Source organism: Diadema antillarum, unplaced genomic scaffold (assembly GCF_040938485.1).
Source record: "Diadema antillarum isolate AM-2024a unplaced genomic scaffold, OU_Dant_1.0 scf00000017, whole genome shotgun sequence".
Classification (NCBI taxonomy): Eukaryota; Metazoa; Echinodermata; class Echinoidea; order Diadematoida; family Diadematidae; genus Diadema; species Diadema antillarum.
The window spans coordinates 1599050-1611462 of NW_027270906.1; the positions used below are offsets into that span (position 1 = coordinate 1599050).

The following is a 12413-nucleotide window of genomic DNA, read 5'->3' on the forward strand; positions in this document are numbered from 1 at the left end:
AATCTTTGGCTCACTGTCAGGCCTCAAGGTGAAAGAATACATATATCCTTGGAGCTATGGTGACACTATGATTAAACTACCACGGCACCTTTTCAAGAGTTAATTAAACAGATTGAAATTTGTAGGAAAACAAATTAATTTGAGCCACCTTATGAATGGAGCCACACGTTGCACAAAGTGTTAAAACAAATCAAAACTTTGACCACGCAATTAATCAGATGCAGATAACTAACACGCTTTATCGATACAAGAAATTAAACAATAAGTTTTCCCCTTCTGTTTTGCAGGATCGAGAAGGAACGCCAGTCACTTAGGGTTGAGATCGAAGATGTCTCCAGCAACCTCGACTACGTCACAAAGGCCAAGGTATGCTCTCTAGATTGTCTCGATCAGCACACACATCATGTGTAATTGTCAGTCCGTTATCAACTCTTGTTTACAATATCGATCTTTTAGTTGACATGTTCTACGAAATGTAAACTATTTCTCTCGCGTTCAAGCAGAGGAAAGACAACATCTTTGGCGTTGGCGCGAGGAACTTCCTTTAACACTATATCCAAAACTAGGCGAAATCATAATTGTAATTGTGCTGATTACATAAAAAACCGTCATTTACTTGAAAAGACAGGGACATTTTGAAAATTGTATATTAGTAAATCATCATGAGATCATTTCAAAACTTACAAAGTTCACTCAGCTTAAATGCATACAAAAGCCAAGATCACGTAAGAGCTCTTGATACTCATGACAGCAATTGAACCTTCGGTTGAACATATTATCAAGGCATTTTAAACCTGAATGATATGGAAACTTGACAAAAACATGTAACGTTAACATCTGAGAAACATTGACTGCCGTTATTTATTTCACCCAGTATAACGCAAACCTATGGATGTAAAGCACAAAATACAAATTTTCGCGATTTTGTTGTGTATGGTCCAGAAGTTCGGGCTCCCCTATAGTGCGATCTCCAGTGAGACACAATATTAAAGTTGAAAGACAAAACTAAATGACAAAGCATTTATTTGACAACATCTTGGCAACATTTTTTCTACCTTTAGATCAGTGCCGAGAAATCAGTCCACACCCTCGAGGCCCAGCTTAGCGAAGCCAGTGCTCAGATCTCAGAGCGCGACCGCAGCATCAACGACCTGCAGAACTCCAAGACCCGACTTGGCAGCGAGAACTCCGACCTCACCCGCCAGCTGGAGGACCTGGAGAACCAGCTCTCCCAGATCAACAAGACCCGCGCCTCCCTGGCCGCTCAACTCGATGAGGCAAAGAGGAGCCTGGATGAAGAGACCAGGGTGAGAAGGCAATCATATCAAACAGCTTCTCTCCCTACGTTACCACATCTTACAAAAGCATGTGCAATGAACATCACTAACACCTTTACTCCTAATGGCATCTTTGTATAAGACACTGTCATCGAACAGATTACCACTCTTGTAGATTAAAATGAAATTATGTGGAATCCTCTGCATTGAATAATTCCATATCAATCTTCTTAAACATCACAATTGCCCAATTATTCTCTCACTATTCTGTAGAAGCGTGATCTGTTTACCTCACGTATATCTTCATTCTTTTTTGTTTTGTTTTGCAGTCCAAGAACTCCCTGTCCTCGCAGCTCAGACAGTCTCAGGCCGACGTTGACCAGCTCCGCGACCAGCTCGAAGAGGAGATTGAGGCCCGCGCCGAGGTTCAGCGTCAACTCACCAAGGTCAATGGCGAACTCAACCAGCTCCGCGCCAAGTTCGACGGCGAGGCTGTCCAGCGCGCAGAGGAACTCGAAGAAGCCAAGTACGTCCACGTTTAATCCGACACTGCTTATCCCTTATATATGTCACTTACTTCACTTTGCAACATCACATTTATTTTTCATTTTCACAAACAACGGACTCCCACATTTCTTTCCTGAAATACTTAAGAACGAATTTGGATAGTTCATATTTTGATAAACAGCTTCAGATTGTTCAGATTGTCAGATTGTTTCTTACAAAATGTCCGGACTAGTTTTATTTTTTGGTTCTCCAGCTAAAGTAAGATTGATTCAGTTGCCATTTAATGACAGAATGTCTCTAGCTGAAGTTGTTAAGGCCAGTGTTGTAGTTCTTAATCAAACATTTGCCGTGTTCCTCTGATCAATCTTTTGCAACGATCCTTTCTACGTCCCGCTGTAGGAGGAAACTGATGATCCGCCTTGCACAAGTCGAGGAGGAACTCGCCACCGCCCTGTCCAAGAATTCCAGTCTCGAGAAATCCAAGGCCCGCCTTACCGGCGAGGTTGAGGACCTCCAACTGGACCTCGAGAGGGTTCGTATTTACTTCCACCTGCCGTTGACAGCAAGGAAATTGGATCTTAGATACTAGAGAACATGATGGTGGCATAATCGAATCCACTGTCTCATCTTTATGCTACAGATCTTTCTCTTCTCTTTTGTATATGAGTCAGCGTAGAATGACATCATCAGACATATGTAACTTTGCAGTGTTTAATCGAATTTCTGTGTGAAAGGATAAACAAACCGATCATCTCTTTTACGTATACGAGGATAAAAGGAAATCTTACATTGTGCCAACAATTCTATTTTGAATAAATCAAAGGTTTGTTTTCACAGCATAGCAGGATATCTCTTCTTTTTCAATAAATATTCGCTGGTCACTTGCCTCATGCATATGTACAGTCCAACCAACTCTGTGCTCAACTGGAGAAGAAGCAGCGCAACTTCGACAAGGACCTTGCCACCTGGAAGGAAAAATGCGAGGCCCTGGCTGTGGAGCTGGACATGTCCCAGCGCGAGGCCCGCACCTACAGCACCGAGCTCTTCAAGGTCAAGAACCAGTACGAGGAGAGTCTCGAAGTCATCGCCACCGTCCGCCGCGACAACAAGACCCTCCAGGGTTAGTCCCAAACTGTTTTGATGATAGTCCGGATCGTGAAAGAATTTCTTCAACTCTTAAAAGTAAAGCACACTGTGCAGAACTATCAACTTGATAAGTATGTTTAAACGAGGTTAGTTCTTAAACCGCAGAAATTGCACATTTTCTGGTTTATTACTTTGAAGTGGCATTCAGCTCTCAGTAGAAAAGGTTGGCTCACATTTCTCAGTTTATCACGGAGACAGTTAACAGTATCAGATCACAATATCTAATGTAAACAGCGAGACTAGATATTTCTTTCAACGACTTCCCTTGATTCTTTCTACAGAGGAGATCCAGGACCTGACCGACCAGCTCGGCGAGGGCGGCAAGAGCGTGCACGAGCTCCAGAAGCTGTGCAAGCGTCTCGAGATGGAGAAGGACGAACTCCGCGTGGCCCTGGAGGAGGCCGAGGCCCACCTGGAAGTCGAGGAAGCCAAGGTCATCCGTGCCCAGCTGGAGGTCACTCAGATCAAACAGGAGGTCGAGCGCCGCCTGCAGGAGAAGGACGAGGAGTTCGAGGTCACACGGTGAGTAGATTTTTACGAGCTTTATAACAATGAATCGATAACTGAATTATGTTTTCTACATTCATCAGAGTACAATACGTACAACGTCAACAAAAGTTTTGGTTTTCTTAGATTTCTAAATTTGTAAATATCTCTATTTCAAATCCTATGTTTTCATAATGAAGAGTCTTCATGTTAAGGAGATAAGTTACCCGAGACGTTTGAGCTTACAATCCCTTCATTTAACCTTATTGTCTCTCACCTGCAGCAAGAACCACGAGCGTGCCATGGAATCCATGCAGGCTTCCCTGGAGGCTGAACTGAAGGCCAAGACCGACGCACAGAGGCTAAAGAAGAAGCTCGAGGGAGAGGTCAACGATCTCGAAATCCAGCTCGACCACGCCAACAGGAACAGCGCCGAGGCCATCAAGACCATCAAGAAGCTCCAAATCCAAATCAAGGAGCTCCAGGCATCATACGACGAAGAAGTGCGTAAGAGGGAGGACGTGCACGACCAGCTTGTGATGGTTGAGCGCCGCTACAACTCGCTCATGACCGAGGTAGAAGAAATCCGTGCCACTCTGGAACAGACCGAGCGCTCCAGGAAGCTGGCTGAGGGCGACCTTGCCGATGCCAACGACCGCCTTGCTGAGGTCTCAGCACAGAACCACGTCATCAGCAACCAACGCCGCAAGGCCGAGGCTGAACTCCAGACCATGACTGCCGAGCTCGAGGAGGCAATCAACGAGGCCCGCAACAACGACGACAAGGCCAAGAAGGCTATCTCCGACGTGAGTGGATGGTCCCTTCTCTCTTAAACCCTGAAATTTCCCAGCCCTTAATGCCAAACTTGCAGCTCAAAACACACAAGTTTTTAAATTGATATAACCCCGCAATGTTCTCTTTTGATTTCTGGGGGCAGATCAACCAAAGTATAAATCCTTTGTCAAAAGTGGATATTGTTAGATTTGCCATTCTGTTCGCCGTTGTTTGATAGTTCTTGCAACAATCATTTATCATTTCCTGGAACATCATTGAAATTGATATCTAAGCATGGATGAACTGACAACGATGAGTTAACCGTCGTTCTATTTTCCTCCCTTTCTCTCTCCATTTCTTTCTAGGCCACCCGCCTTGCTGACGAACTGCGCACCGAGCAGGAGCACTCCATCCAGATCGAGAAGTTCCGCAAGTCCCTTGAGGTACAGATCAAGGACATGCAGGTCCGCCTTGACGAGGCCGAAGCTGCAGCCCTCAAGGGAGGCAGACGTACTATCGAGAAACTCGAGGCCAGGGTAAGATTGAAGATAATCCTTCCTCTCCCTGCTTTTTCCTGTCAAAATCACATTTATATTTCGAGATCAAAGTCATATTCTTTATAACTCCACTCTTGTTTAAATAAATCGCTAAGAATTTAGTACACTTCAGATGACGATTCTGAACCACAACGATTGTTATTGAGAAAGTATTTTTTTCTTTGTTGTCCATTCCTATGATAGGCAAAGCTAGTCTGTCTGTGTTTTGAATTGCTTGAAAACTTCACTAACACCCATATTTTTCTCTTTCCACGTCCAGCTGCGTGAGCTCGAGTCTGAGCTCGAGGGCGAAGCTCGCCGCCGATCCGATGCCGAGAAGGCCATCAGGCGCCAGGAACGCCGAGTAAAGGAAGTCCTCTTCCAAGCCGACGAAGACCGCAAGATCCAGGAGCGCATGCAAGAGCAGTGCGACAAGCTCACCGTCAAATGCAAGACACTGAAGAGGCAGCTTGAGGAGTCTGTAAGTGCTTCTCCCAACCCTTTTCCCGTCGATAGCCAAAACCTCTTTGTTTTCCTGAACGTTTCTCTCATTGTAACCTCGGTAGCATTCTTATCCGACGAGCGGAAGACATTATTATAAAATATCAATAGGAGCAATCAATTAAGAGATGCAGGAAATATATTCTAGGTTTCTTCACCCTTAACTACCACGATTTACGCACTTAATAAGATATACCTTTGTTTCTACCTGAACTCCAATTGGCTGGTTTCATTGGCGATTCATGAACCAACAAATCTTCACATTTACCAACGAAGTGTAGTAATGCATGTCAATTTCAAGCATGACTTCGGAAAAAATAAAAACAATAGCCATCATGACTCCTGAAGATTTTGAAGATTACATGCTGGAATCCTTCCTCCTATACTGAAAAATCTTCTTGTTTCCTTTGTTTACTTGCAGGAGGAGAATGTGAACGTGAACCTCGCCAAGTACCGCAACGCACAGCGTGACCTCGAGGACTACGAAGAGCGTGTGGAGCTCGCGGAAACCGCACTGAACAAGATGCGCGCCAAGCAGCGCAGCCAAGTCACCACATCCACCCGCGTATCCTCGGTACAGCTAGACTCAGATTTCTCAGATTTGGATGAATTTCTTCTTCTCAATGCTGATAGTGATGATGATGATGATCTATCTCCCATGCTGTACACTAACTAATACATCACTACACTCTCCTCCATCCGGCAAACTTCTCACATTGTTCACGGTACTTGCGCATTTCTCGTTGACTGATGTTGCTTGGGCTTACTTGAGTACTTTAGTGACAGCTAAGATGATAATGACGATGGAGATGATTTGTTGCTGTTCTGATCCTTAGTCAGGTCAAATGGCATTGAGGGGAAAACGCATCCTCCCCATTCATAAAATTTACTGGCTTTACTGGTCTCATAAAACTGCTGAAAGATTTCTCATCTTATCCCTGATTCGTAAATAATACTTTCCCCTAAATTAAAGTAAACAATTGGATGCTATCAATCCGGCTTTGCCGTATGACCAGCCCGTCAATCGTTGTCTCCTCTTGCAGTCTTGTGTCTTTTCTGTCTCCTCAACTCCACACACATTTCCCAGTTGATTGAGTTGATTATTGCTCCGCTAATATGATGACTATAACATCATCAAGATAACAACTCTTCATTCTCCCCTTTTTCCCAGTTTTCAACTTACTTTTCTGGGAACGAGCCTGACACAGATAAGAAACAAAACTAAACGTTACTGATGATCGTGGTGAAAACGTCCCGCTAGATGAAGTATGCCACTAAACTCCAGTCGCGTGTCCATTTTGTGCCATAGTTCTCTAACCATACTCAAGCATAGCAAATCTCACCGGAAGTGCGCATTTACCTGTAGTTTTATTCGTTCATCTGCCCATTCCATACCTCAAAATCGCTTAAGTATAGCGGACCATGGCAAAGTACATGGGTCACACTTTCAATCTTTCTTCGCTCTCGTGTCCACCATATTTTTTCTAATCTTGATTCATCAGATTTCTGAGATGGCATTGTTTGTTAGTTAGTGTGACATTACCGTGAAACCGATATCAATATTCTTCAATCGGAATCATTACAAGCTTTGAAAAAAAAAATCAACTTTGAACAACGATTTGAAATGTGCATGTTCAGTCAGAAATGCAACATGTCTTTTTTATTACTCAGACGTTCCCGAGAGGTAAAACTCAAATGTTTTTAACCCCGTAATTTCTCATTGCTGACTACTAACGAAAATGGGACTAACCACAATCTTTTGACATGATAACAGAGTACTTAAAACAGTTACTAATTCTACATTTGATTTGAATGGGGTTTAGTTTTCCCCTATATCTAAAAAATAGTTTCATAATGTAACCTTCTTGTTAGTGACATCAAAAAATTGATGTTTTGCCGTATTTGCTCTGCCGAGACTACCAACACTCTAACAGTACAAGGCGTCGATCAATTGAGAGATATTATGTATCCATCAAGCTCTTGGAAGGTTATGTCAAAATGTTTTAATTCTGTTCATTTGAATTGTTACTGAAATCGACCTTTCTCTGCTAGGGCGTTAGCAACATACATCTTCTCTATGATATCATACATACATCTTCTCATCATAGCGTCATTCATCTACCTATGAACTGATTTCATGTATATAATGTGATGTTTCTTTCGCCAGCCATACCGTCTACAAGTGGATCCAAATTTTCCCTCCTGAACCCATCTCTTTGTACCAATCGTTTCGTTTCATTCCAGGTTTGAGTATCAACGTTGTCATCAGACAACACTTTTCTTGAGATTGTCGCACCGCAAAACTAGCTAGTCACGCATTATCCCAGTCCCCTGAACAAACTTGAGTTTACAATTAATCATTACAACCTCTGCAGGTTACAAATATAACTGCTGGAAGCACAAATTTCAGTATTAGCTAATAATCAAACTAAGCATGACTAGATAATAAGTTGATGGATATCATGGTAATGTTTCCTTCGTTCTATCCGATGTTTGTATAATGGTAATTAAGCGCTTTGGGCCTTGTGGGAAAAGCGCACTATAAATAATAGTAATAATAATAATATCCAATGACATTATCTCTAGTCACAATCACATTTAATTTTCAGGGAAACGGGCTCCAAAAACGCCTCTTCATTCACTATATTCTCGTTTCCCTATATACCGTTCACGCCTTATTATTGTCACTGCTATATTCGCATAGTCTCTTTGTTGCTCTGTGTGTCCTTTCTAGTCATGTATGGGCTTAGCTCTATGGGTCTATCACTATTAACTCGTGCACATGTTCCTGTTTCTTTGTTCCACAGAAATCCTCATCAAAGATCGTAAAACAATAGAGGCCTTGTGCTGTAGCTCAGCTCTAGGTTCCACATGGTAAACCCCGGAATTATCACGTGACACATACCCATTATGACGCAATGGGATACTCGTTTGCACATTTCCCTTGTCTTTTTTGGACTGTTTACCTGTCGCTCTGCCTTTCGGCATCAAAAGATCATGACTTGAAGAGAATGCTGATCAATATCCCGTGTTTGGGGGTTGACATATTTTAAAATGCTACCTGACCGAACGTAGTGAGTTATTTAGTGGCACTCACTTGACACTGGAAATGTGCAAACTGCAATCAGTTCTACAACAATGCCTCTGATAGCATGTTGTTGCATCGTCGGTAGACTAGTGTTGACATGTGTTTTCTCTTCTCTTCTCTTGTTCTTTCCATATACCACTCACCCGCACATCAAATTCTGCCTCAACACCTCAACCATATTGTATGCATTCTTGATCTCATCTCTTCGAAACCTGTGCATGTCATGTGCGTGATTTGAACTCGAAAAAACACTCGAATCATAAACTTTCGATTCCCGACCGATTGGAAACCCTCACTTGCTTCGACGCCCAGGTGGGGTCAAAGGTTGTTCGCTCCTCGGCAAGAAGCTCACAAATGTCTGCATCGATGTCCTCATCTTAGATCACCAATGGTAGGAAGACGCGCCAGGAGGGCGTGGCAACATAAGCCTCCAGTGCACAGAGATGGATATTATCGTATTCAAGTCTGGTGCAATCTGGTTTCCTGCAGGACCGACAGTGATTATGACAAAAGAACATATGATCAAGTTCCAATCCACTATCTACAATGTACTGTTTGGAGAGGAGACAATATTTCGGCGAGAAAAAAACCAAACAAACAATTCTCCCATCCTGTTGTGCAAACCATGTTGTAGCCAGTCTGGAAACGATCACTGGCCCCAATCTGTTCACTGTGAGACTTTGTGCGCCACACACTTGCGGCGCCACACACTTGCGGCGCCACGAGGAGCTGATACCAGGGCGTGGTCCTTTTCTTGGCGTGGTGCCAATTTTTAGTGTGCACACTGTTCACTGTATGGAAGTGATTTTTTTTTTTTTTTGGTGGGGGGGGGGGGGTGGGGGATATTCTTTAGGCCTTTCTCATAAACGTGCCACAATGATGACACAACTAGCGATAATTTCTGAAGAATATGATTGACGCATTTACTGACATGTCACTCATCAAAAAGCTTTAGGAACTGTATGATCATTATTGCCTTCTAACAAATGTAACGAAATGCACAGATTTGTAGTAGAGTTTGCTAATTTTACGCTGAATAGATTGACAAAGTACCACTAATGTCGGATGCTGGTATATTCCACCGTGTATTAATTGTCAATACATTAATTTTGCTTAGCCGAGCGCCTGACTCAAATGCTACTCCTTAAACAACGGATATAGACAAGTTTAATTCTGCTTAGAAGTAGATTTTGCGCATTTTGACGGCACAAAGGCCAAATTATTGCTTTAACCAGTTCACAATCAAAGATTCCACACTATTGTTTATAATCTCAATGTGCGCACACGTGTACATGCATGCACAATTATAATGCAGAAACCGATCAAATCAAATCAGCAAATCTAATATAAATGATTTATTTCAACATTCGCTATCGGCGAAATAGATATTCTAAAGAGATGTAATATCTCAAAGTCCTAGTAAACTCTATGTGATAATGAAGCGAGCCATTCAATCCCTTCTCATTAGTTCTTAAGATAATAAGTATTGATGGGATTTACCAGCCTTGTTCACAGTATAACGTTTGCATTCTTGCTTGTGGTGTTTTATTCATCTTTTTATATTTTCTTTTATTCATTTTGTAATGTAAAGACTTTATTTCTGTTTCATTTATTGTTCTTCCCAAGATTTGTTTGAACTGACATGATATGGGATGCGAATTATGTCACACTTTTAGGCGTTACTTGTCTAAAAATTAGTATTCTGCTCGATTCGTACGAGAGAGCATGCAAAATAAAGATCATTTCTCAATATCTCAGCATGACGACGCACAGAAATATGAAAAACAAATTGTAGGTATTGCTCATTAAACTTCCCGTTTTAGTTCCCCCCTGGAGACCCTGATGGACTGGATGCTTTTTATTGATTGCATGTGTGACAGATCTGAGAGAACTAAATGATTTCTCATTGTCATGCAATTCAGAGGCAAGAAGCTTGGTAACATGTTAATGAATAACAGTTTGTCTGTGAGATACTTTTGCATTAGAAAGAACAGGAAAAGGTATAAAAAGAAAAGAGAAGATCGTTTATTTAGGTTGCCTGGTTGTTACTTTACGTCCTCGTTTGCTGTGCTGTGAAGCATATTCTAACACTGCTCTTACTCGCTGCTTTCTCTCTCTTTCTCCCCATGCTTTCCTCCTTGCGTCTCAACAGGGTGGCTCCGGTCTCTACAACTCTTTTCGTCGTGCTTCTAGGAGTAGCTCAGTAATTAGTGCTTTTTCGGCCAAGGGGGACGTCTCCACCCCGCCACAAAGAGGAGATTATGACCGTGCAACCAACAACCATCAAAATAAGCAAGAATAAGACATTCATTCGAGAAATCGTTAACTTCGCGTTATGTGTCATTTTGCAAGGTGGAAGAGAGAGTTATTTGAAACTTTTATGTTGTTTTACTGGTGATTCTTCTATAAGCCTTGAATATAAGTGAAATGCATGGTTATGTTCATCATTGAGAAACAATGGAAAATTGTATTTTTATTGTGAATGATTGAACTTGAAGAAGGAACGCCTGTTTCGCTGGACAGCGGGCAGAGTTCTCTTCGCTACTAACTCCGTGGATATTTTTGAAGCGGAGCCTGATTTATGATTTCATCATTTACGTCATTTAGAATTCATGTTGCTTGGATTGATCTTGTCTCGTCTTTACGAATTTGATTTGTAGATTCTATGTGTATTTATCATTACTATGAACAGTCATTAGGGTGGGCATTGGCAGGTGCAGCGATTGGCAGAACCTGGTGTTCTGAATTAACAAAATGTGCAGTAGAAAAAACAGATTAATTTATTTCATTTATACATATAGTTGACTATCAAGTGTATAATCATATTCATGAGAAAACTATGTAGTTTGTTTATTAAGATAGGTACTAAAAAAAAAATCCAGGATGGATTGCTATACATAACGTTAAAAAAAACCGAGTGATGATGAACACTTTTCTGTTTGAACATCAGAAATATGTCACGAACTGATGAAATGAAACTGTGTGGAATGAAATTGTATTTTTTCCTGAAGTGTGAGTGATTCATTTTTTTTTTCGTTTTACATCACGATTCTTACTTTCTGCAAGACGCAAAATGTTCACTTTGATTTTACAAAGAGCTGCTTGATATTGGTGTGAGGCGGAAGAATCGCGTGCATGGTGCCCAGGTCAGCCGGTGTAGGCTGAATGCGAGTCGGAGCCTTAGCTGCAAGCTGACTGGCCGCACTCATAAAGCTTGGTCATCACATTGCCGTCCAATCAGCGTCGAGATCGACAATCACGTGATGCTCACTATTGAATGGTCCTCATGAACGTTCATTACTGTCATGATGCATGGATGGGGTATCGTATGATTGCAATTTTCTGATGCAGAACTCACCAAATTTGCAGTTTCACAAGATACTTGTTTGTAAAAAGATGAAAAAAGTTTATATCAACACACTATCTACAAGTTGGAAATTTATGCGAAAGATATGATACGAGCATTAAATTTGGAGTTGACGAAAATCAAGTTCGAGCGATGTAGTAGTGTGGATATAGCATCAAAACATCTCTTCATCACTGTAACAATTACGAAGAAAGACGAAGAAACATCCATTAAACCATGACTCAGAAAAAGAAAGACGTATAAGATCATTTCCTTTCTGGTCGTACTCGGGCATGATTCGAATGGCACGTTTCTATGGTTACGATTGCATCTTGTGACATGAGCGCCATGCATATCGCACCAATACTCAGTTTGTGTTTTTCCGTTCCCCTCATTTAATTTATCTTTTTTTTTAAACAAAGAAAATCCCTCTAGATTTGTTCCCATTCCATACTACCTATTTGTTATGTTTTCATCCGAAAGTATTAGGCGCCATTATACAATCTTACTTCATGGCGTAGATTTGCTAGAACTCGAGAAAATTGTCGTTCGTGTCTTGACAATGCCTGTGTCCCGACGCCCTTGAGCTACTACTAGAAGACACAGCCATCCATGTGTGTACATATATCTACATTTCTTCCCCTTAGTTAGTATTGCGTGCGGCATGAATGGTTATAAAACATGCACTAATGTAGGTGCGTATGTGTGCCAGGCTTAATCGAGGAAAAAATACTTTCTTCTTCCACACTTGT

At 41.7% G+C, this 12413-nt stretch overlaps 1 protein-coding gene across 3 annotated transcripts in view; it reads left to right on the forward strand.

The window, feature by feature from the left end:
- Positions 1 to 10626, forward strand: part of LOC139727148 (myosin-16-like) — a 76278-nt gene extending 65652 nt beyond the window's left edge. For 2 of the 3 annotated variants that reach the window (XM_071638129.1, XM_071638135.1), the window contains exons 29-40: positions 288 to 366; positions 1062 to 1307; positions 1607 to 1803; positions 2184 to 2316; positions 2688 to 2904; positions 3212 to 3452; positions 3700 to 4222; positions 4556 to 4726; positions 5007 to 5207; positions 5649 to 5801; positions 8628 to 8706; positions 10468 to 10617. In XM_071638129.1, the coding sequence (XP_071494230.1) occupies positions 288 to 366; positions 1062 to 1307; positions 1607 to 1803; positions 2184 to 2316; positions 2688 to 2904; positions 3212 to 3452; positions 3700 to 4222; positions 4556 to 4726; positions 5007 to 5207; positions 5649 to 5801; positions 8628 to 8696 (2230 nt within the window). In that variant the 3' untranslated portion in view covers positions 8697 to 8706; positions 10468 to 10617. Of the gene's footprint in view, positions 1 to 287; positions 367 to 1061; positions 1308 to 1606; positions 1804 to 2183; positions 2317 to 2687; positions 2905 to 3211; positions 3453 to 3699; positions 4223 to 4555; positions 4727 to 5006; positions 5208 to 5648; positions 5802 to 8034; positions 8102 to 8627; positions 8707 to 10467 lie in introns of all 3 variants that reach the window. The other variant, XM_071638140.1, reaches the window with a different exon arrangement.
- The last annotated feature ends 1787 nt before the right edge of the window (positions 10627 to 12413 follow it).